At 37.7% G+C, this 25,079-nt stretch overlaps 1 protein-coding gene across 1 annotated transcript in view; it reads right to left on the bottom strand.

The window, feature by feature from the left end:
• The window catches only part of ADGRV1 (adhesion G protein-coupled receptor V1), a 358,311-nt gene that overhangs the window by 13,203 nt on the left and 320,029 nt on the right, over positions 1–25,079 (bottom strand). Inside the window, exon 89 of the mRNA XM_059836928.1 lies at positions 18,305–18,426. Within this exon, the coding sequence (XP_059692911.1) occupies positions 18,305–18,426 (122 nt within the window). The remainder of the gene's footprint in view (positions 1–18,304; positions 18,427–25,079) is intronic.

Below are 25,079 nucleotides of genomic sequence, written 5' to 3'. Positions count from 1 at the left end.
AAACGCCCAGGAAGGTGGTTAGGAAGCTAAAACAAGTCAAATGGTCCTGTCCAGATAGCACTGAGTTCCAAAGACCATACACATGACGTCGTGCAGTAAATTATATGGATTTCTGTTTCTTTTCAAGCCAGCAGCTCTGAAAGAGCATGGATAGTGTACAGATACTTCGGTTCTTGTCAGTGCAACCACAGCTTTCACAGTTTCAGTGGGTTTTTTCAAAAGCACCAGTCTGAGAATTGAACTATCTTTCGTCATGCTTTTGACTCATGTTTCTTTTCACTTCAAAATTTCACACTGTAAAAACAGTCATAAATTGCTGTGAAAATAAAGTTGTTGGCATTGTAATATATGTTTTTCTGTGTTTATCATATAAACAACCCTATCCAACTTGGAACTATTGTACTTTTTCAGAGACTCACAGACCTTGTCTTTGCTGGCTGGACTAAGAAAGAAATTAAGACAATAGTTAATTTCTGCTGACAGGCCTGCTGGGAACCCACACCCTCCATAAGGATGGAAAAGAGGTTGGTTAAGGTGTGGACATTAGTTAACACAGGCAATGACATCTCTGTTAAATTTATGTGAAATATTATGTTTTATTAGAAGTTTTCATCAAAAAAACCTAACCTAAACCCAAACCCCAACATCTCAGCCTAGTGCCGGCAACCTCAGCTGTTGCATATATATTGGGAGACATGCTTCTCAACTCACAAGCATGTGCCAAGGGGCCAGGAAAATCTCTTGGGTCCCAGATTACAGTGACTGACCAATAATGTAAGAGTTTGACCTGGGCTCTATAGAAGCACACTAAACAACTAAGCTAAAGAACTAGGGCTCTAGAAGATTTAATAGTAATTCTACATAAATTCTGTGCATCGTGCCCTCAGGTCTACTTAGAAAACATTTAACACTATTTCATTTATGGTTAAATTATGATAATAGTGTTAGTACAATGCCACATTAAAACATCAAAGAAAAAGGTGGTAGTAATGTATTTCCTATGGAGGAATGTGGGAAATGCTTCAAGCAGAAAATTAGATTGTCCCAAAGGAGGGAGCACAAACAGGCAACTTATAGTTCTCAAACATGGTGCTCATATGAAAAAAGCCTACAAGAGACTGTCTGCAAAGACTGCTGGTTATTTTACTGAAATTTGCTCATGGAAGATAATTAAGCTCTTACCGTTTAATCTCAGCAAACTGGTTTGGTTTATAAACTCTTTTGTAGTGTTATGCCAGGAAAAAAAAAAAAATACATATAAACACAGGTACAACTTCCTGAAAGAAAGCTCACATGGAAAAGTGTGATGGGATATTTTTCTTCAGTGAGGCGGGAGCAGCCTCAGTGCTGCTCTAGGTTATGCCAGGTAGTTCACCTTACAAGACACAGTCGTGGAGAAGGCAGTGGGAAGTGACAGAAGGAGAGAGAGTGGTCTTGAATTGAAATGGGGAAGGTTCCAACTGCATATGAGAAAAAAACATTTAATGTAAGGGTAACTAAGCACTGGAGTAACCTGCCCAAAAAGACTGTGGAAATTACTCCATAGAAAAAGTAGGAAGTTTTTTCTGGTATATATGAACACAATATAATTGGTGAGAGGGTTTTGTTCAGGCATGTGTGTGAGGTGGGTTTTCCTATGCAACAGATTGATTTATTATTTTGAGGAGCAGTTGCAGGAAGCTAGGAAATTAAGAACAGAATATATTCATACATTTTACACCTCATAAGAACCCATGAAGGACAGGACTGATCCACAGGAAACCGTCACTGCCCACTGAAGACTCAGACTTTCTCTGTGCTCTGTGTGTTCCAACTTACTGTACGTAGAAATTTGAAAACTGAGCTAACACTGTTACTAGTAATGAGTAAGGATAAAACAGATTGTAGGCAATCAACAAATCTTTTCATCATCTCCTTTTCACATATAGAGAGAAAACCAAGATGCTTACTGCATCACAGGGTTTTATTATTGTTTTGATAAACACAAATACACCAATGCATTAGACTTATTTTTGAAGCTAATATACAGCATATTTCTCCCACAAGTATTTTAACCATGTCTGAGATACCCTACCTTGAAAATTTTAGAACCTGTTTTCCACAAAGATGTTCATTCAGATACTATCATCTGTTTTAGAGGACTGTTATTTCTATATATAAAACTAAAGTATCTTAAGAGGACTTTTGTGAACAAAAAGTAATTTCATCATGCCATATTAGCCATTCCTCAACCTACTTCTTGGTATTTATCAGCACTAAAAAAAAAATCTAATTTAATTTAAATTAAAATTAATTTGGAAAATTTTGTTTGCTAACTATCATCACATGACTGTATCACTAAAAGTTGTTTTTTTAAAGGAGAATGCTTAAAACAAAATCAAGGCTTCTGAAGAAAGCTGACCTCTTGGTCAGACCACAAATTTCAGTTACCAGAAATGGCTCATCCTGATCCTTATAATACAGTGGCTACAAAATACACTATTATTTTTACAGTTACACCTTTATTCATGCCAGGTGGTAAAAACACCCTGATAATGCACACAAACGTATCTTGGACAACAGAAAAATTGTCCATGCTTGGATCACTCTTTGTCATTACTGTAATTTCTGTATGATAGTTTATGCTTTGGTTAGTCTTTCTTCAGACTTTTAATTTTATCAGGGTGAGATTTAATTTCATTCTGTGTCTGGACTGTTCAAATTTACTGTTGGCAACCAGTCCTAGGAAGTCCTTCCCTTGTTAATTTAATGGTCACTCTGGTGACCATTGGTTGGCTGTCAATGGTCACAGGTGCTGCTGCCACTTCTGGTGGTATGGTACTCAGTGCCTTGGTTGATTTCTTGTGAACTTCCCTAGGGTTTTCATTAATTTATGGGAAGTTCTTTACGTTGTTTTCCATCACCGGGTGGTCAAAGACTGCTGTGGATTAACCCTGATTTACATTACAAGTGCCTACCTCTTTTGGGAAAATTATCAGTCTGATTAATATAAATAAATTGCATGTTTCACTAAGTTCAAAAGCTAGTCTCTGCAAAGCAAGAAAGTACTCACATAATTAAAGGGATCATATTCAAGAAATCATAATCAGTGCCATTGTGCAATGCATGATATAAATTTGATAATATAATATTTCCTAATAATTTTTGGATTAGTTATGGAACTGAATATTCATATATGCAGTAATATTAATAATGTGAGCCAAGTGGCAAACACAACACATATAATTATCTATTTATTTCTGCAAGGAAAGCTTTCCTTCCTTTCCTGCTTCCCTTCCCTCCTTTTTTTTAGAGATAATTATAATAAATTGCAGGCATGGCATTTTCTATGCAGTCTTCAATGTACATTTTTTTTTGCCTTTTTTTCCTCCAATCATATTTTATTTTGAAAACAGATTGAAGATCTTTTATTGTTGCTATTATGACAGAAATATCATCTTAGTCATACGATACATCTGAAGCCATCACTTAACCTCTCCCACTCATGGCTCTTCAGAAATAATAACCTTTGAAATATAAATCAAAGCCCTCCTTGTTTATATGGGGTTCTGTTTCTTAGCATTCAAAGTGATTGTTGTAGAACTGTCTGTAGCAGTGCAGCTCCATCAGCTGATGATTGCATTTAGTAAGGAGACTTTGAACCTGCTGTGTATCAAGTGTTAGAATGTTTATTTGCTGTTAAGCATCAGTTTTGATGAAACCATTGTAATTCTTATCAATCCTGCAATTTATCTTATCACAGTTTCAACTGTGAACGTTTACTGCTTATCTGCACTTTGGTTCCTGAGGCATTTACACCCCCATTTTGCTCTGTACAACAAGATTTGTGTCAGTTACAGCTGAAGACCTAAAAATTAACATCAAAAGCAAAAACTCAATAATAAATGTAATCAAGGATAAATAAATGTAGTTCAGGACTGCAAAACTCATACCATGTCGGCAGGCATCACCTTTTGAACCAGCCACCACACACATACATACACAAGAACAGAAGCCACCTTAAAAAATGCAATGAAGAAAAGTAATAATTTATGTATCTATCATTAAACTGAAAGTACGTTTACAGGTCTGTCCTGAGATATACTTATTTCGAGTGCTTTCAGTTTTTGGTAAAATTTTAATTCCACAGATAAACAGGTTACAGGTATATTCTGTAATAATGAAAAAAATATTGTGCTTTCAGCATTTTGAATAAGTTGTCCTAATACTAATATCTCATCTGAAACTTTAGGATACACTGCCAAGTTTCTCTTTTTGCAGAGGCAGCTATGCCAAGACCATGCTGAATCTTGCAACTCTTTCTCAAAGCCAAAGCCATAAATTCCATTCTGGCAAACTGCACTCATCTCAGATTTAGTCTAAACTTGGCTAAGTCTTACCTGACAGGTTCACACACTTTGGCACATCTTTAAAAAGCAGACTTGCTTGGATATTCAGTATTCACTATAAATATTTTGCATAGCTCTCAGCGCACTTGTAACTACTCCTACACAACTGCCATTTTTACCTCTCATTTCAGCACTGTAAGTAGTGGAAAAAGTCTTGGGGGTTTTTATTCTGGGTTTCTTAGGGTTTTTTGGTTGGAATTTTGGGACTTTTTTTGGTCAGTGGTTGTTGTTTGTTTCAAGAGCACAGATTCAGCATTAAAAGAGAGGTGTTAAGCTTGAAACTGCACTGAAAATACAGATGGTTAGCCAAACTTGCCAACTGTGTAGGTTGAGATAGAATAAGATTCTGTCCCTTCCTTCCAATGCAGTCATCCTGGAAATACAAAGAAAGCCCTATTTTTGAATTTCAAGCTTAAATGAGAAAGAAAGAAATATTGAGTTGAACACTGAAAGTAGGAACTTGGGAGAGGTGTAGGGAAAACATGGGAGAGCCAGCACTTAAAAGCAGTTTGCAGTTTCCCCCACAGCTCTGGCTGTAGCCACTCTTTACAGAGAGTCAATAAGACTCTGAAAATCAGCAAATCTCAGCAACCACAAATGGTGGCAGAAGGTTAAGAATAAATAAGAGCAGACAAAGCAGACTGGGGCCCCATTGCTCCCCATCTCTGTCCCAGTTCTTAGCCTGTGAATTTTTTTCTCCCTCTGCTTTTTTTCATTTTTCTTTCCTGCACAGGCAACAGAAACTGGAGACAACATCCTTTGAGGTCCTCTTTGCATTAGGTTCTTCCTGTGCTTTATCCTATGAGGAGGACCTCTCTGGTACCAAAAAGTAGCCGGATGACATAACAACAGAACCAGACTATTTGCCACTGATGAACCTTACACAAAAAAGAACAGGAAGACCAAACACAGTAAGGTTATGCTCATACATTTTTCAACTCCTAGATATATCAGAGGTCATGAGTTTTCACATATACTTAGTAAAATTTTTCAAATATTTACTCTCATATGTGCTTTCATGGCAAACATTTATAACCAAACCTACATTTCAGATCATACCTTCCAATCTAAGCCTACTACTGCTTTTATTTCTTTCCCAGAGAAGAAAAGTTTGATGAAAAAGCCTTAGCAATTTCCTAGTTCAAGAGATTCCCTAAGCCTCAGAACAGTTAATTCTCTAGTTATATCTGAAAGCAAGTTGAAAACCCATCAAGAAGCTAGCAACTGAAAAAACTACATTCAAAGTCCAGATGTACTATCATCACAGTGCACAGCCAAAAAAAGAACTATACCTGCAACACATTACTATTTTTCTTGCTATTTTTTGTTAAAGCAGTAATTTCTATTTATGTGCATTAATGACTGATACACAGAGATAAAAGAAACAGGGAATAGAAAGTAGTAGGCTTTTAGTGACCGGAACATTCAAAAGACAGAATCTAGCTTTGTATTTACGGCTAATCCGTTACATGACATTAGAGAAAATCTCAAAGGGTTAAGCTAGAAGTTATTGTTATAACATTTTTCCACTTTAAGGAATTCTTTCAGTGTTATAATCTCTCTTATGCCTACCATTGTCTCTTTGATTCTTGTTACTCTGACTGACAAATTGGATAAACTATCTATTTAGGAGCATTTCAGTGCGGTGCCATAAAAAGCTGTAACAAGAACTCTGCAACTTCAGGAGCCATAAATGCAAGAAACCTTAAAAAAATTCTGTCTTGGATGGAACTGAAGGGCTGTAGATAACCAGTGTAATTATTTGCCATATCTTCTGCTTGAATGTTTTAGGGCAAGACTCATGGGAATGACTGTTTGTGTACTCCAGCATTCTCTGACCATTTGGAAAATCTTTTGGTGATTCTGCAGCTAGTTAAAGAGCTGCAGACATGCAAAGCTGTAGGGAACCAAACGTTCAGCCATCCCTTAGTTAAAACTGACCCCAGCAAATATCTTACAATTACTTTTTTAGGATTTTTACATCCAGAATAACAGATGTGTAAGGTATTACAAGAAGCAGTTTTGTCAGACAACTGACATTCTCAGAACTAGAGTTCTTGTATATCAGGCTTTGCTTTCAAGTGATATTCATGGCAACTGCCAACAATTTATATTCCCTATTTCCCTTGTTTTTAGTGAAAAAAATCATTTAGATACTTACCCTTCCACAGATTCAGTGATGGCAGAAGACAAGTTTTATAAGAAGGAAGATAAAACTGTTTTGGTTAGGTATGCTCCTCAAGAAAAGGGAGAAGTGGGCAAAAATGAGGACAAAGACTAGATGTTGTTCTATATCTGATAACTAGGTGAACAAGAGAAGGTGGAGTTATAATTTGGCTCTGTCATGGAAATCACTCACTTCTTGGCTTAAAATAATAAGCCGCCAGTCTGTGCAAGGAGAGAATAAAATGTACATCAAGAGAGCACTTCAGATCTCTTTTCACAGGGAGTGCTACTCAGAGTAAAATAAAAAACAGACTCATTACTAAATAGGGATTTGATCACAGAATCATACAATGCTAAGGGTTTGGAATACATCTTAAAGATCATCTAGTCCTGACCCCAGCAGCCATGGACAGGGACACCTCTCATTAGACCAGATTGCCCAAGGACTTATCCAAACCGGCCCTGAACAATACCAGGGTTGGCACACCCATAGTGTCCCTGGGCAACCTGTTCCTCTACCTCACCATCCTCACAGTGAAATATTTCTTCCTCATATGTAACCTAAATTTTCCCTCTTTCAGTTTTTATCCATTATTCCTTGTGCTATCACTACAGATCCTAATAAAGAGTCCCTCTCCAGCTTTCCAGTAGGCCCCCTTCAGTTACTGGAAGGTTGCTAGGTCTCTATACAACCTTCTCTTTTCCAGGCTGAACAGCCCCAGCTTTCTCAACCTGTCTTCTTAAGAGAGATGCTCCAGTCCTCTTATCAACTGCTTGGCCCTCCTCTGGACTTGCTCCAACAGTTCCACATCCTCCTGCTGTTGGGACACCAGAACTGTACACCGCACTCCAGGTGGGGTCCCACAAGAGCAGAGCAGAGGGGCAGAATCACCTCCTTCATCCTGCTGTCCACACTCCTTTGGATGCAGCCCAGAGCATGTTTGGCTCACTGGGCTGTGAGTGCATGCTGACGGCTCATGTTGAGTTTTTCATCAGCCATCACCACCAAGTCTTTCTCCTCTGGGCTGCTCTCACTCACTTCTCTGCCCAACCTGTAGGTGTGTTTGGGATTGCCATGACCCAAGTGTAGGACCTTGCACTTTACTTTGTTGAACTTCATGAGGTTTGCATGGATCCACATCTCAAACATGTCAAGGTCCCTCTGGATGGCATCGCTTCCTTCCAGCACATCAACTGCAACACACAGCTTGGTGTTGCCAGCAAACTTGCTTGGTGTGCACTCAATCCCACCACTGTCAAGTCTTCTACTAGAAACCATTGTCTTGAGGTTTTTTTTAGAAGCTTTCTAGAATTTGCATTTGTGTGTTAAAACCGTTTTTTTAATGGAAAAGAACATTGCCACAAAAATTTCCATCAGGACTTTTTTAACAGACTCAGACAGAAAAACCCAGTAAGTGTAGAAAAAAATATAAAAGAAGGAAAATTTACAGAAAATAGAAAGTAAATTAAATTAACATTGAGGCAGTTCCAATGGTTCTAAACAGGGATCCCTCTACATTTCTGAGACAAGTGCAACACTTGGGAGAGTAATGGCCTATATAAAATAACTAAGTATATATGGCATAATTAGATATTATTTAATATTTTATATAGCATTTAGTAATTAGTATTTACTTATTCATTGTACTAAAAAAACCAAAAATTGTATGTCAATACATACGATGGTAATGACAAAGGATATATAAATATATTTCAAAACTAAGCAATTGGAACATTTGGTTTCCAAGTGCTGGTATATTCATTGAACTTTGCCACAAAGTAGCTTTACTCAGAGTCAGCAAAAGATACTGTAAGTCACGAAATCTGTGGAGGATTTCTTCAAAGAAAAAAATTATAGGAACTGTTGAAGGATGGACTTTCACACATTTATAAAAGCAATACATTTCTCAGCTGTTTTTGTTGTTTTGTCTTTGGTTTGGTTTCTGAGGTTTGTGGTTTTGGGTTTTTTTTTTTTTTTTGCCTGTTTATTTTTATTTTAGCTTTTATTTTCCTATTGCTTAGCATATAATATATGTCCTTCTGAAGTCTACCGCTTTGTATGAGGGCTGAAGATTACCATCTATTCTTTTCCAGCACCTTTCTATGGTCCTGCTAGCTCTGCAGGATCATGTTTTCTCATTGCCAAATCATCCACAGTGTTTGACAGAGCTATCTGGGCTGCGTGGCAAGTCCAGTGCAGAGCAAACACAGACAGCCACCAGCTGCAGAGCTGTAGTGTGGGTCAAGAGGAGAGTGCATGGCTCTGACAAGTGGTTCATTATATTGTTTTGTTTTTTACTTTAGTACTTTTTGACTTTGTCATCCTTTGCACTTTTTTGTTCCCAGTGGCAGCAAAGCAGCTACCAATTTTGTCATTATCCCTCCACCAATTAGAGCTGGGAGAAAACTCCATCCTCATTCCTCCCTGCAGATATGATCCCAGACAGAACTGGCTCTGCCTGCTGTGCAGGATGACCACAGAGAGGTGAGCACTACAAGCCTGGAGGTACTTACAAGTCAGACCTGATGGGGAATACTGAATTAATTGGACTTCCACTTCCAAAATTTACATGTTCAGATGTTTGCAGAAGCATTTTTGCTCCTTGCTGAAGTCAACAGAACAAATTGGCTGATAAGTAAGTAATGAAAAGCCTGGTGAGATGTAAAAACAATCTCCTGAGGAAATTTGTAAGAAATTCTGAAGTGAGACAGGGCAACTTTGCCAGGTAGGTGGATTTTGAAGTAATTTTATGTTAAATAGATAAAACATAAATCTATATAAAACCCAGTGACATAGAGAAGTAGTGGAATTCTCATAGGCTGGTGTGGCAGTGTCATTCAATGTATTTAATAATGACAATAATTCATATAATTTAATGAATGCAGAAATTTGTAAGGTGATGTTCAATGCTCCATTCCAGTGAGGACACTGGCAATGGAAAGAACCTGAGCATACTTTTTCTATTTCTGCTCTTATGTTGGTCTTCACCACCAACACCAGGATAGTGGTCCTCGATGCAGGGTCCCTCAGAAGACTTATGGGTAATGTAATATAATGACACTACTTAACTCAGCCAAGACAGTTTCTCCAAGGCCTCTCACTGTAAAACCATAGTGTCTCTCCACATACACCTCTCAGTCAGTCCATGTTTCTCCTTAAGAGTCTTTCAAAGCTACAAGAGTTTGTGAGGGTTTTTTGTGGTGGTGTCTGTGCAGACTAAGACATAAAAGTATTCATATTAATGAATATCAAATCATATTAATGAACATCAAATATTCATATTAATATATATAAATTTGTATTTACCTCTAGTTATCTATAACTATATAAACAAAACTATATAACTATGTTTATGCAAAGGTAATTTAATATTGATAAACTAGGCACAAGGCACAATTGTTCTCTGAACACTCAGCAAAAATGCAAGTTATAACATTCAGATGAACTTCCTCCCTAGATGCTAAGCAACTGCTCCACAAGAACCTTCCTCTGAATTCAGATACAGAGCTTCTTAAAGGATATGCATTCATTTATTTGCAACTGCAGTCACTGCATTAAGTTAAGGTTCATGTACAATTAATTACTACATGCAAAACTACAGGTAAAATTAAACACAAAATTACAGTACCAGAAGCAAACTTTGTTACAAGGATGATAACACTGGTCTCTTCCCTCTAATTCTTTACAAACTAAGCCAAACCATGTCAGAAAAGTGGCACGGATTAGTGTGTGCTAATGCTCTTTGTCAATGAAAATGAGAGTGGCAATCTAAAAAGAGACATTTCCAGGAAGAGAGTCTTTATTTAGATTGTCCTAAAATCATTCATGCCACAGTTCCTTCTACTTTTGACTGTTACAGGAATTTAATGCTCCATTAGAACTAGATTTGGTTTCCGATTAGAAAATACAATCCATTCCAAAAAATAAAGTACTTGAGGCAATACAGACTGAGAGACTGATGGTCATGTGGTTTAATAAATTAAGAAAAAACTGGAAAAGTAGGAGCCAGAAATTAAGTTTGCTCCATATTGCAGGTGTTGCATCGGCCCCAGAAAAGTCACTTATCTTCCCATAGTTTTTATTCCTGACATCTATAATGAAATGATAATACCCATCCCTGGAGATTGACAGGCTGGTCAGACAGATATGGCTATCTACAGGTGAACTACAAAAATAATTGAAAATAAAAAATAATTTAGTCTCTGTTTTTCATAATCATTGTATCCTATTGTGATGATTTGCACAAGCAGAAAATTATTTGTTTGTTTTTTGGAATTTCTTTACCACACATGAACTTAAAATTTATATCACATTAGTAAAAATACTACATTTCCAAGTTTTCATTTTCCATATTTATTTTTCCAAATTTCTGTAAATTTGTCTAAATATACCAAATAGTTTTGTGGTTTACTACCAACACATTTGCTGCAAAACTATCAAAATTTTAATAATTTAATTATTTCTAAAGTTTCAAAACTTTCTCTAAAGAAACTTTTTCAGTTGGTTTTCATATGTCCTCAAGGAAAGTAGGACAGTTAAATTGTTTTTCAAGGGATTAGTATAATAACTTCAGACAAAATTTAGCACACACAACTAGATCTTGGTTAAAATATTTTTTAGATTATTTCTTAGAGTTTAGACTATGTCTTCAGAGAGTGATTCTTAAAAAAACTTTCAAGTAGTCCGAATATCTCATCATGACTCCATGGCCTTACTTGGAGCTTTGTGAAGGACTTCTAAACTGTACTTATCTGCAAAGTAAAGACCCTGTGTAAATGCAGAGAAAAATAATTTTTTTCTCCTTCTGCTATTACCTATTTCTTAGGGGAAAATGAAAAAGAATTTTGAAATAACACAAAAAATATTGGGACAGGTGATTTCAGACTTTCTGTTTTCAATGTATGCAATGTCTAGTTTTTGGTGTTTTTTTGTTTTTTTTTTTAATACAGGCAGAAAGGGGCAAAGATGCTTAACCACAGTGTTGCCTTCACAGGGATGAAATCACAGAGCCTAAATGCAGAAATGCTATACTAAGTAAAAGTGGGAACATCACATATATCTGGTGAAGCACCCTCTGGAATCACATTTCCCTTCTTACTGAGGGAACAACAACCAAAGTCTCTGGAAATCAGTGTGATAAATTAAGTACCCAGTGGTGGGGAGTGTTTTCTGTTCACTAAAAGAAACTAAACAATTTAAAAGAGAGAATTAGAGAACTAAAAACAAATCTGTAAACATTTATTTCTTTTAGGAAGTAAAAATTTCTGTCACATACATTGGCCTATTTGGCTAATAATGGGGGAGACAAGCTAGTGTGAAAATAACAAAGCTGTAAAGAAAAGCAGAATTCTTCATGGTGAGAATCACTGTTTTCCCGTTACCTTTCAGAAGTCAGGAATGAAAAAAAGGTTCTGCATGAGATGCTGGCTCTGCTTTACTCAGAATGAAATCACTCCGTGTATTACAATGCAAATTTTCTCTTTTCTGGAACTCAAAAGCTTAATCCCAGATGGTTCTGGGGAAATACCAACATTTCAAAATCTACCACCAGCTATGCTGAGTATTTGAACCTATATAAGGATAAGTCACAATTTTCACCTTGCTTTACTCTTTCATATTTTTTCAAGCACAATTACAACATTAGCAAGTATCCAGTAGATGATGAACTTTATTTACACAGTCTTAGGCACCCACACACAGAAAATAAAATGGTAGCCCTCTCAAACTAAATCTCCTGATCACTCTTCTTTGAGAAGATATGGAAAGAAATAGGAAAAATTTTCAGTATGGTTCCTTGTTTTATAATAGAAGAACTTTGTTACTAAAACTTTTCATGATTCTGTTGTAACAGCAAAATAACATATCTGAAGATTTAAACAAACAATCTGCTGTCAGTACAAGCTGATTTGATGCTTTTTAAAATCCAATTGACCTTTGTAGAGGAAAAAGCAAAAGAGCAATACTTGGCATTTTACTGAAAATAAAACATAATTTAACAATTTTCATCGAACTGTGGTTAGCTCCAGCTTCACAGTTGCTCAACTCCTTCTAGACTCAAATTTGCAGTCCTCATATGCATCAGAAAACCTCTAGAGAGAGCTGCTTCTAAGAAGTTATATTCAAACCTCACATCTAACTGTTCACATGTTCCATTTTGGAGAATATAATCCATCACAAAAATTTGATATGGAAAGGTGATTCACTGACATTACAGTCACATACTTACAAACAAACTGACTTATAAATGATTTACAATAGTTAACACTGCAGTTAACACCTTAAATTCATGGACTTTTTGTTAACAGATGGAAGCACTGAATATCTTGAAGAACTCAGTGGTATGAAGTCACACCACACTCAATGTTTCTGATCAGGTTAGATGTTTAAGTGTTCATCCCACAGCTGTCACTGCTATTAGATGCAGGCAAAGTGACTCTAACTGGAAAGATGCTCAATGCTCTGCCTGTGCCCTCACATCACACTGCCTTCTGAACAGAACTGAGATGCTCAAAACGTTGTTCTTAATTAGACTAAATTCTGAAAATGGACTGAAGTCACTAAAAAACTAGGGTACACTATTTTGCATGCCAGATGACGCCAGTGTAATTATATAGCTACTGGATCAAGACCAATATTGACACAGGCAATAGATGACAGATGTGAAATTCTTTCAGGCTTCTGAAATAAGATTTTCAAATTCCTGTTCACGCTATTTTCCCCTACTTCTACAATATACAAAATTCATCTCTTTGGCCAATGAGCTTAGAAATGCCCACAGGATCCCAAATAATGCATCACCAATACCCTTTACAATAGCATTTAAATTGCTCTTGTTTACAAAGTGAGCACCACATTTGCTTCTTTCAGACCTGTATTATGCTACTGATTTGCATTTGTTGTGAGATAAGTGATACACTCATCCTAGTTTCTACTTCTTTATTGTATATACATATATACATAGCTTATCAATTTATAGCAGAAATTCTTTCACTACTTGTATCTTAGTGCATAATTCTCCACTTAATGTGGTTGGATCTCATATAATTCCTACTAAGTCATTCTGCAGACTAAAACTCATCCATTTCATTATGTAGGATGCATCAGTCCTCTGAATAAACAATAATACCTAAATCTCTTTCATAAAACAGCTATACTAGCATTTCTCCAGTGTTACTATTTTTTAAATTTTCCTTATTTTATTTTCACATATTTTTTCCTTAAATCTTACTCCTTCAATTTTGCTGAGAACCTGTATTTAAATACGTGCTATGAGTTAAACTGTTCTGTTGCATTTACTTTGTCCAGGCTAGCAGATAGCAGCTTGGATAATGTTAACACATCCAAACCAGGTATTATTTATAAGTATCTGATTTTATAAATAAGATGTTATTGAAACTTATAAATAAAGCTGGTATTAAACTAACAGGCTTCTAGCTGTCGAAATCAAAACACAGAATATAAGATGTAACTGAACCATTCTTGTAGTATAAAAAGTTTGGCTGATGTATAGAAATCTCCCAGGCTTATTTCATGATTCTTTCTTTTAGGTTAATTTTGTCCTGGTTTGGACGACTTCTGATTCCTCATTTCCTTGGTTAGCAAAGTCACTATCAACTGCACTTAAAGAACTACTCTGTCTTCACTGTAAAATAAGCTTTTACAATGATGAGTGATTTGTTGCAGATGCTCAACTAACTGGGTTGTTTTTTTATTCTTCACAGTAAGAAAAGTCGACTCATATTGACAGAAGTGTAAAAAGAAAAGAACACACCTGATCCCAAGTCCTTTTTTAGCAGGTATAATTCCACCAATTGCAGCATTTCTTACTTGTTACATGCTACATAATTCTGACCATTACTAACACCTCCTAAAGAGAATGGCTAAAACTGCTTTTTCATCTTCTGTTGCAAAAAATTGCATGGAGAGATTTTTCCTGAAATATATTAATGTAAAATTCTTCAAGAATGAATGAAGGAAATTCATAGATGCTGGAAGATTTAAAATGTTATTTTATTACTGTAAATTATAATAGTGACATTTTTCTATTTTAGATGGATCACTAAAAAGTGTGTTTTCTTCAGTGATTAGTTGAAAATCCAGTAAGTCAAAGCCCACTTCAGTACACTTTTTCACTGTACATTATTTGAACACATTATAAACACAGCGCTAAACACAAACTACTCTTCTGACATAAATTTCTCAGCTATTTCAGTTCTATCTTAACAATGCTTTCTATTTTTACTTGACACTGCAGACTTCTTTCTTTGTTTTTTTTTCAGCTATAGACTGATTTTGGGTCTGTTATGCATGCACTTGAATAGCTAAATGGAATCTTTAACTATAACTTCATAATTAATTACAGAAATAACATGTTAAAGTATGTTTCAGGTGGTAACTAGGAACAGAGAGGACTCTTCTTTAAGTAAGAAGTTGTAAACATAGAAAAAGGGATATAAAATTGTTGCATTCTCTTGATTCCCAGTTTAATCAAGTCTTGTGGACAGAATATGTTTACACAGCTACTATAACGCATACCAATGCTACTATCCAATCAAGATTACAACCCAGAAGTTTAGCTGATGTCAAAAAGTGTGAAGGCTCACAAGTGACATGCTTTCTTTACTTGCTTTACTGTAGTAATTTTTACTTTTAAAAAATTGCACATAGTGAACAACTTTCAGGGTTAAGTGAATGGCTCTGAGTACACTACTGTCTTTCCTTCCAGGTAAGAATCCAAGCCACCAGAAACAGCTCTGTTGAACCAATGTCAAAATGCAGATGTGAATTGCTTTGGATGGGAATTTTGTTTTGTGTCAGGGGTAGTATTTTAATCGTTTGGCCTGTGTTTAACTATGTTTGGTTTGTGCACCTAGCTGAAAGAAGATTTGGTTGGGCAGTATCTACTTGAACAAGCATATGTCCTTTTTTTGATAGCCTTGATATAAATTGTAGTTCATCTTATCTTGGCATTACTATGAGGGCCTCATTGCATTTTGTTGGGCAAATTTGCATTGTAGAATCACCTTTTGCAAAATCTGTAGGCAGCCTTTTACTTTCAGCATCTCATGTCTGTCTAATACTGGGTTCTGTTTAGTTTTGTGTGGCTTTGATAATCTGAACCACTTCATGGGATCTTCTAGTCTACCTCTGACTCATCAGAGCAGAATCTTTCAGAAGATGTCATAAGACACAGGAAGTGGGCCTATTTATAGTGGTGGCCCTCTCTGTGTCCCTGGGCTACATCCCAGAGTTGAATAGTATGCTCTAGGAAAAAATACATATTTCATTTGTGACTGGTACTGGCATGAGCTTTATAAACTGTGTACTTTTGCTTTCCTGCATAATATAATTCAGCAACTTATGGAACAGTGTATCTTTACTCACTTTTTACTATCACAATATGTTATATTTTTTAAACTTTATTTCTCCTTCTAAAATTGTGTCATCTTGATTTCTCCTAGTATATTTTCTATGGTTTCATTGTAATATTTGGGGGTGTTTTTTTGGTGGGTTTTTTTTTTTTCAACATACTAGTTTTCTTTGATAGCTTATCTCCCTTTCTACTCAAGTCAGCCTTTCCTCCCATTCTGGCTTGTCACAGGTATTTAAATTATTTTAATTAATTTGTTTAATTAAGGAAGTTTGGTTAATCTCATCTTCTCCAGTCAATGTCAGGTTTGGATGTGCACCTGATCACTTGTTTTCTGTATGCCCATATTTCAGGCACTTGTACCTGAACTTCTGAATTTTCCCTTATTGCAATCTACTACAAATAATTTGTCTTTTATAACTTTTTGTGAAATTTCTACATCTCTAAACTGAGATATTGTGTTAGGCGAGTCAGGCCATTTGCCCAGTTTGGAAAACTACCAGTCAACCCTTCCAGATTTTTCCTGTGTGGAAGAAGTACTTTGCATGTAACACTGATGCTTATTACATGGACATGAGCTGTCCAGCAGCTCAAACACAGAACAGGCAGACATTTAACCCTTATCTGCATCATCTAAAAAAACCACAAAGGCATTTTTTTTAATACTGTCATTAATAATGGGTTACTTATCACTTGTTATTTATTTTTTTCCCTTGATACTCCTGAACAATTGAGGTTTTATACTGTTGGTGGGTAATATCACAGTATTTCATAAGAGTAAGGTTTCAATTCAAAATTACTTATTGAAAAATTAGATTAATTAAATTATTGCTGAGAGAGGAGAGAGTTGGGACTTATTGCAAGAAAAATGTGACTGGGTAGCTGTGGTATACCTAATAACTTGTAGTTTACAGTGTAGATACACTCTTAAGTTATAGAGGATGGAACCGCATAGTGCAGTGCGCTGGAAATATAGCCAAAGAAACATCTAGTTTATACTAAGAAAGTCGGCTGCAGAGAATAGCCTAGGAATGGGCCTGAAGCCTCATTTTGCACCCTTTTGCAAACAATGGGAAGAAATCCAACCACTGCCCTGAACTTTGGATCCATTGAATGCAAATAGGCCTCTGTTGACATCAGCTATACAAATCAGAAACACTCCCCTAACTGCAGGAAAAACATTGTGATCATTTAGATGGGTATAGTGCATGCAAAAGAGCTTGTGAAATTCCAAATATTTGAGAGAAGTACTCAAGATAGCATCTTATTCTTTCACTCCTGACCCCAGAAAAACTTGTATGTTGTGAATAAATCCACAATGACAATTGTAAGTTAAGAAGAGAGGTAAATGTTTTTTCTGTTTCACAAGGAAAAAGATGAGGAGCCAAGGCTTATCATGCAAGAGCAATGGAATATGTTTCTGCATCACAGATAGTGTCTGGGTAGGACAATTAGGTGCATACTGCTAAGGAATTCAAAAGACCCAACACGCTTCTTTTTCTTTCATGGTTTTCTAAATGTACTTTTTATTTTGTAAATCAGCTATTGTCCTTCCATTTGCATGTTTACTCCTGAAGTTACAGGGAAATGGTTACTTTCCCCTCCATGTACTAGAATAGCTCCTACTATAAACTTGTCTCTGATGGGAACCATTTCCTGCAGGAAGTGCTTGGAAACAATTTGTACTGAGTGGATGACTTTTCAAGCAAGTTCATTCCCTGGGAAATGCATGTCATAAGGCTAAACAAACACAATGGATAATATTCAGTGTCCTTTCAATCTCCTGCATTGAATCCATTTGAACATCCAACACATTTTAATGGATCATGTTCTGCTTCTTTACACAGTCCATAGCTCTTGGGCAGCAGGGAGCCAGGCCTCTACTTCTTGTAAACTATTTCATTCCCCTTTTTCTGTCATGAAAAAACCCTTTATGAGCAATGAATTGCTTTCCAGCTGAAACAGGGCTTGTTGTATAACAGAAATGCCCACCAATAAATGGTAAACCCAACTTTTATTGCAGAAAAACAGCCTTGTTTTAACAATCATCAATTCTGAGAGCTGACAAAGACATGAGAATAAGATGCCAACAGAATGCATGACAAAGACAGGTAGTTTCTACTGCTATCATTATGAAAATGTGTTATCCATTATCAAGTTCCATTTCCTTTCCCAGTCACAAACAGATTGGCTGAGATTAAACCTTCAAAGGACACTGGAAATGACTGTTCATGAGCTGGATACATGTGGCTCTGCAAAGCCTCTGCATCAGAACGACTCTCAGCAGGAAGTGTGTACTCCCCAAGACCAGACAAACATGAAAGGAGAAAACATCCCCAGGTCAGCAAGAAGACCAAAGGGCCAGATGCTGGCTCTTACCTGCAGGCTGTTGAAGATGATGAAGAAGACTAACATCCAGAGGTGCCGGTAAGCCATGTGCAGTCCTCCCCACAGCCAGGTGATGGAAATCAGGGCAAAGAGGTACAAGACCAAGGGAATCTCTGCAAACCACAAACACACAGTTTCAGCTGCTGTGCCCTCAGAAAAAACACTTTTTAACGAATTACTGACACAGGACATAGTTTTGCTGTATGTGGCTAACCTTGGAGCTTGTTCTCCAGTGTGGGCAGCCCTTGTCCTGCTCTAGTTGGGTGGAGGTCCCAGGGCTTTTATGACCCCAGCCTGGGATCAGAAGACCAGCAGAAGGATGCTGTCAGGGGTCTGTAAGGTATGAAGGGCAGAATGACAACAGCTCAGCTCAACAAACCAGGTGGTGGGAAGAGCACACATGAAGTCAAAAAATATGCTGAACTTTGGAAAATAATAGAAGAACTCTTGGCAAGCTCTAGAAATTTTGACAGAAAATGGATTTTTAAGAATTGAGAGGAAAGGGAAAGAAGAAAAATATTATGGTGTGTTGGCTTTGCATGGCTTGATTTTTTGATGAGGAGGGAAGAAGCCAGCCACAGAAGTAATTTTTCCTGTGGGAAACTGCTAGAAGCATTCTCCATGCCTAGCAAAGTCAATTGTGGGCTGGGTCTGAAAATAAGCATGCTGCTAACCCAATTAAATTAATTGGTAACGCCTCTGTGATGACATACTTAAGAAGGAAAAAAACCACATGCAATTACTCTTTCTTCTTCTCCCAGGGGTGGCAAGACGGCCACTGGGGCCCATCCCAGTGTGGCTGGGACCATGCAGCCAGGGTTATCTCAGCCCAGTCCACAGCAAACTGTGCTTCCTTGGCTGTTTTAACTAGCCATGCTGAGGGCAGAAGGGCAGAGGCAGCAGCAGCAGCTTCTCCTTTCAGCGTCCTGCATGAAGAGAGGCGCTGAATGGAGCTGGCACTGCAGCAGCTGGTGCCACCTGCGCTGTGCCGGTGGGGACCACATGGCCAACAGCAAAGGTCACGACAAGCAATTCCTGAATGCAGAGCCTGGATGGGATCAACCCCATAAGAACTTTTCAATTGATAGAACTTGATAACAACCAAACCTATGGACACCAATTCTCTCCTGAGGCAGAGAAAAGGAAAAGGTGAAGACACATGAGAACAACATGGGGACACCAAAGTTAGTGAAAGGAGGGAGGGGCAGGAAGGGCTCCAGGCATGAGAGCTGGGATTCTTCTACAATCCATGGGGAGGACTATAATACAACAAACTCTTTCCCTGTAATTCGTGAAGTACATGCAGGGATGCAGAGCTCCACTCACAGCTCCTGAGAGAAGGTGTTCACTCTGAAGTACATAAATGCTGAAAAGCTGTATTCTAGTAGGAAACATGAAGAAAGAGAGAAAACTTGAAGAGAGAGAGAAACTTGAAGACCCTTGTTTTCAGAGATAGAGAAAGAGGATCCTTGCTTTCAAACTATACAGCTCATCCTTAAAAGACTACATCCCTACTACATGACCTATGCAAACAGTTGTGGGAAGACTGCTTCGCCCATGGGAGGTACTCACTTACAGCAGGTTGGGTGGGACTACTACTCATGAAAATTAGAACCACGTTAGAGAAGTTACAGAGAATTGTTTCCCATGAGAAGGACCCCACAACATAACAGAAGAGACTCCTCTCCCTAAGCAAACTGAAGAAAGATTTTTTTTTAAATAACAGATGGAGTAAAAAACTGACTAAAAATACTGACCCCATGTTTTGTCTCCCTGCACTGCCGGTAGGAAGGAAGGAAGAGCTGGGGTGGGGTAGGGAAAGGGTGTTCTAAAAGTTTGTTTTAGTTTGCATTCTCCTCTTTTAATTCTATAAATATTTGACTTTTTGTCTGTTAAGTTTTGTGCCTATTTTGCCCTTGAAGTGTTTTCTCCTAATCCTTATCTCATTCCATGAGCCTTTTAGGGTTTTTTTCCCTCCTCTGCTCAACTATAACAGAGAATGGTTTTTCATGGCTGCCTGGCATCTAGCCAGTGTCAAACCATGGCATGTGGATACATAAATGTATCCCAGCTCTGGCCACTTACAGGGTTGTAGGAAATTATAAGAATAGCTTATTCTTTGATTTGTTGTTATTTTCCTCTTCAAGTCAAACATAAGACATTTGACCCCAAAAAACTTAGAGTGACAACTTCCTCTCAGCCCAGGAGACCCACAAGATAGACTTTGAAACATTTAATTTCATTCACCTTCAAAAATATGTGCAGAATCTGTCCTTAAGGATGCACACATTCTTCATTTTATGTTCTCCACCGTATTTACAGAATAAAAGATTTAGGGAATGCTGGCAGGAAGATGTCTGCCTGGACAAAGTTTGCAATAAGAAAAAAAAAAAAGTAAGTTTTTACCTCCACATGTTTCTCCAGGAACTGACAAGAGGCAGCCCCTGTGTTACTATGTTTGCAGCAGAATTCAAAGTCCATGTTTGCTAGGTTTGCACACTGAGGGCCAGAGGTGCTTGGCCAGGCATTGCCCCTCTCCACATTAGTCATGCAGCATCAATGAAGAGTGGGGCTGTGTTTTTACAGGCATTGCTCCAGAAACACCAGTTTGGGAGCCCTTCAGCCATTTTTTAAATATTGTCCAAATAGTAAGGGCCTTCTGAATGTAGGCAATACCCCACATCATACAGACCTAACATTTTAACAAGAAAAAGTGTAAAGATACTGGCTTTTTGCCACATACTGAATATTGGTATAGTTTATAGTTCTGGTTTTTTTCTTCATTGGTAAAAATTGCCAAGTTATCAGTACTGCAAAGAGCAAATACAGAGTTGAAACTTTGGCATCATTTAAAGCCTGGGATCTTCAAGTTCTGTATACCCATTTGTTGGATTTTGATCCAACAATAAATAGAGCAAACATATCAGAAAAAAAGCAACAAATTCAAGTTTGTAAAATCAGAACTGCACAAAGGAGGAGAATGCCAATAAATAGTGTTGATATGGACCCAAATAGTCTAATTATTTGTAGTTTTCTTCATATGAATATAAAACCAACAACTCATTGCCAAAGAAACCCCAAAGGGTTATTCTGAGCAGATGAACCTTCCCTGACATGACTTTTACTCTAAGCCCAAGTGTAAGCAGTTGCCTCTAGGCTACTTGGATAAACCTTAGTAGATAAGACTGATGTGGAGAAGTCAGCTCAATGTTACTGTGATGTAACTGAGACACTGACAAGCAGTTCTGTTGGGTATTATATATTCCAACCACGCTGGTCCCCATTTTTTGGTGTACTTATCACACTGTTTTTTAATACTACAATTGATGGAAGAATTTATTTAAGCAACAGGTAGTCCACACCCTCCTTAAATACATATAAATGTACGTATGCATGCATATATCATTGTCCTGACTGTTCAGGTCTTTCCTTGAAATATGTCCCTGTTTCCTTACTATAAGCTTAAGAAACACTGACAGCGTTGACAAATTCAATACAGATAAATGCAGCTTATGCAGCTCTAGTTGCAGCTTGTTAGAGCTTGAAAACTTACCATAGTCCAGCTTGATATTTAACAAGGTGAAGTTGCATACATTCTATGTACTAAATATCTGGAAGTGTCCCCTGTTTGTCACTCCTTCATTGTTGAGAAAAGATAATTTCCTTGTTAATCTGTAAAATTAATTTTCTGTTCTAAGGACTGCAGTAGATTGCAATAAGTTATTAAGGGTAATAAAATTGTAGTTTACTACAGCAGGAGAGTCCTTAGAGTAAACACAAGATTTTGTAAGTGATTCACACAAAAACAATGACTGTGAGAATTTGAAAGATCGGCTGCAATATTTTCATTATGAGTTTGGAATAAATTACAAAATTCATAAACCAGGAAAAATATGAGGATGATGGAAAAATTTAGTCACCTCATCAAGAACCTAAAAGGGACTGTACTGGGTATATAAAAAGTTTGTCTGGCCTTGCCTTTAAGAAGGGCCAAAAAAGTTGGATGGATATAATACTTCTCCCAGCAATTCTCCCATTTACAACTCAGGAGCTTTGCTAACCAGACACAGGACTATTTCCCCTATTTAATAAACAGGGGACTTTTCTTTCACAAAATCATATTAAACTATGATAGTTCAGAAGAATTATCAGCACAAGGAACTCTACAGTAACATCATAAGATTCAGGTAATGAAATGACATATTACCGAGCTGAAAAAGCTGTGAGCCTTGTTTTTGGTTTCCTTATGGTAGAAACAAGAACAAGAAACGCTAGGAAACAAAACATTTCCAAACAGTTATGATTTCACCTACAATGATTTTTACTTTGTAACAAACTAAACACTTATGATTCTTTATTTCTGAAATAAACCTGACAAAGAGAAAAACTGGTGATAGTTTAAAATTTCATTCTGTTGAATTATAAGACATCTGGAGACATCCCTGCTCATTGCAGGGATGTTTGACTAGATGACCTTTAAAAGGCCCTTCCAACCCAAGCCATTCTATGATTCCATGGTTTGTAATGAACTACTGAGAAAAGTAATTTAATGATCTGTCTACACCCAAACCGACTGCAGCCTAAGCAGGCTGCTTACTGATGTCCACAAAGAAGTTCAATCCCATAGGACTGTGGTTCCAGTGAGCCTGTGCATGCTGCTTCAGAAATAAGAACTTCAACAGTTGTCCCACTTGTGTGCCTGTAAGGATTGGACAAGTGGTGATAGATACTAAATTTTAGAATACAGAATGAAACCACGTAAAAAAAAGAGAAAAATTAATTTTCAGTACCAAGTGTATCCTGTCCATCAACTCCTTTTGTACGCATAAAACAGCTCTTTTGGAAACCATGGGAAGGGGATGTATGCAAGCAGGAAAAGCAGCATTAAAAAGAAAGAAGTGGAAGCAACTGTGAGGATGAAAAAGAAGATGAGGAGAAGCCACGCACTGTCATACCGTTGATGGCTCACCTGTCACCTTTCAATGGCAAGTTGAAGACTGAGGTGAATTCAAATATGCATTGTAACTTCACTAATGAAGTAACAGCTGGCATGTTTAACCTCTAATCGCTATGAGTGCCTATTGATTATTAATTAATAGTTTGATACTGTCTATTGAAACCTATTTTAACAGGCAGAGAGGAAGAAACGGAAAATCTAAGGGACAATTACAGGCAAGAGCTGCTCATGGTGCATATGGAAAAATTATTTTAAAATGCCTTCCTGTTAAAAGGGGCGTGCTTCATTGAAGGGAGGAAAACCAATGGTCAAGCACGTCGAAAATCTACTAACTGAACTACCACTCACAGAAAAACAACCTTAAACAAAGACATGAAAAGAGAAGTCCTCGCTTCCTTCCTTAGTTTCCCTTCCTTCCTTCCTTCCTTCCTTCCTTCCTTCCTTCCTTCCTTCCTTCCTTCCTTCCTTCCGCCACTTCCTTCCGCCACTTCCTTCCGCCACTTCCTTCCTAAATTCGGTCCTTCCTTTCTTCCTTCCTTCCTTCCTTCTTTCCTTCCTTCCTTCCGCCAATTCCTTCTGCCTCTTCCTTGCTTCCTTCCTTCCACCACATCCATCCTTCCTTCCATCCAACACCTCCTTCCTTCCTTTCTTTCTCCTTCCTTCCTTCCTTCCTTCCTTCCTTCCTTCCTTCCTTCCTTCCTTCCTTCCTTCCTTCCTTCCTTCCTTCCTTCCTTCCTTCCTTCCTTCCTTCCTTCCTTCCTTCCTTCCTTCCTTCCTTCCTTCCTTCCTTCCTTCCTTCCTTCCTTCCTTCCTTCCTTCCTTCCTTCCTTCCTTCCTTCCACCACTTAATTCCATTCTTCCTTCCTTCGTTCCTTCCTTCCTTTTTTCCTTCTATCCTTCCTTTCTTTCCTTGTTCTTTCCTTCCTTCCTTCCATACTTCCTTCCTTAATTCCTCCCTTACTTCCTTCCTACTTTGACTTCATTCCTTGCTTCCTTCCTTCTACCACTTCCATCCCTCCTTCCTTCCTTTCTTACATCATTCCTTCCTTCCTTCCGCAATTTCCATCCGCAAATTCCTTCCGCAACTTCCTTCATTCCTTCCTTCTTTCCTTCCTTCCTAACTAGCTTATGCCACTTCCTTCATCCCTTCCTTCTTTCCTTCCTTCACTTCCTTCCTTCAGCGACTTCCTTCATTCCTTCCTTCTTTCTTTCTTTCCTTCCTTCCTTACTTCCTTATTTCATTCCTTCCAAACTTCCGCCACGTCGTTCCTTCCACAACACCCTTCGTTCTTTCCTTCCTTACCTTCTACACTCCTTCCTTCCTTGCATTCTACATTCCTTCCTTCCTGCCTTCCTTCCTTCCTTCCATCCTTCCTTCCTTCCTTCCCTTCTTCTTCCTTCCTTCCATCTTTCCTGACTTAGTTCCTTCTTTCCACCACTTACTTCCTTCAGAGACCTCTTTCCTTTCTTCTGACATTTCCTTTATTCCGCCACTTCCTTCCTTCCTTCTTTGTTTTTACCACTCCCTTCCTTACATCCTTACTGCCTTTCTTGCTTTAGCCACTTCCTTCCTTAATTCCTTCCTTCCTTCATTCTGCCACTTCGTACCTTCAGAAAATTCCTTCCTTCCTTCCTTCCTTCCTTCCTTCCTTCCTTCCTTCCTTCCTTCCTTCCTTCCTTCCTTCCTTCCTTCCTTCCTTCCTTCCTTCCTTCCTTCCTTCCTTCCTTCCTTCCTTCCTTCCTTCCTTCATTCCTTCCTTCCTTCCTTCCTTCCTTCCTTCCTTCCTTCCTTCCTTCCTTCCTTCCTTC

The sequence above is a fragment of the Haemorhous mexicanus genome, chromosome Z (genome assembly GCF_027477595.1).
Source record: "Haemorhous mexicanus isolate bHaeMex1 chromosome Z, bHaeMex1.pri, whole genome shotgun sequence".
Lineage (NCBI taxonomy): Eukaryota > Metazoa > Chordata > Aves > Passeriformes > Fringillidae > Haemorhous > Haemorhous mexicanus.
This window is presented reverse-complemented; position numbering and strand designations above follow the sequence as displayed.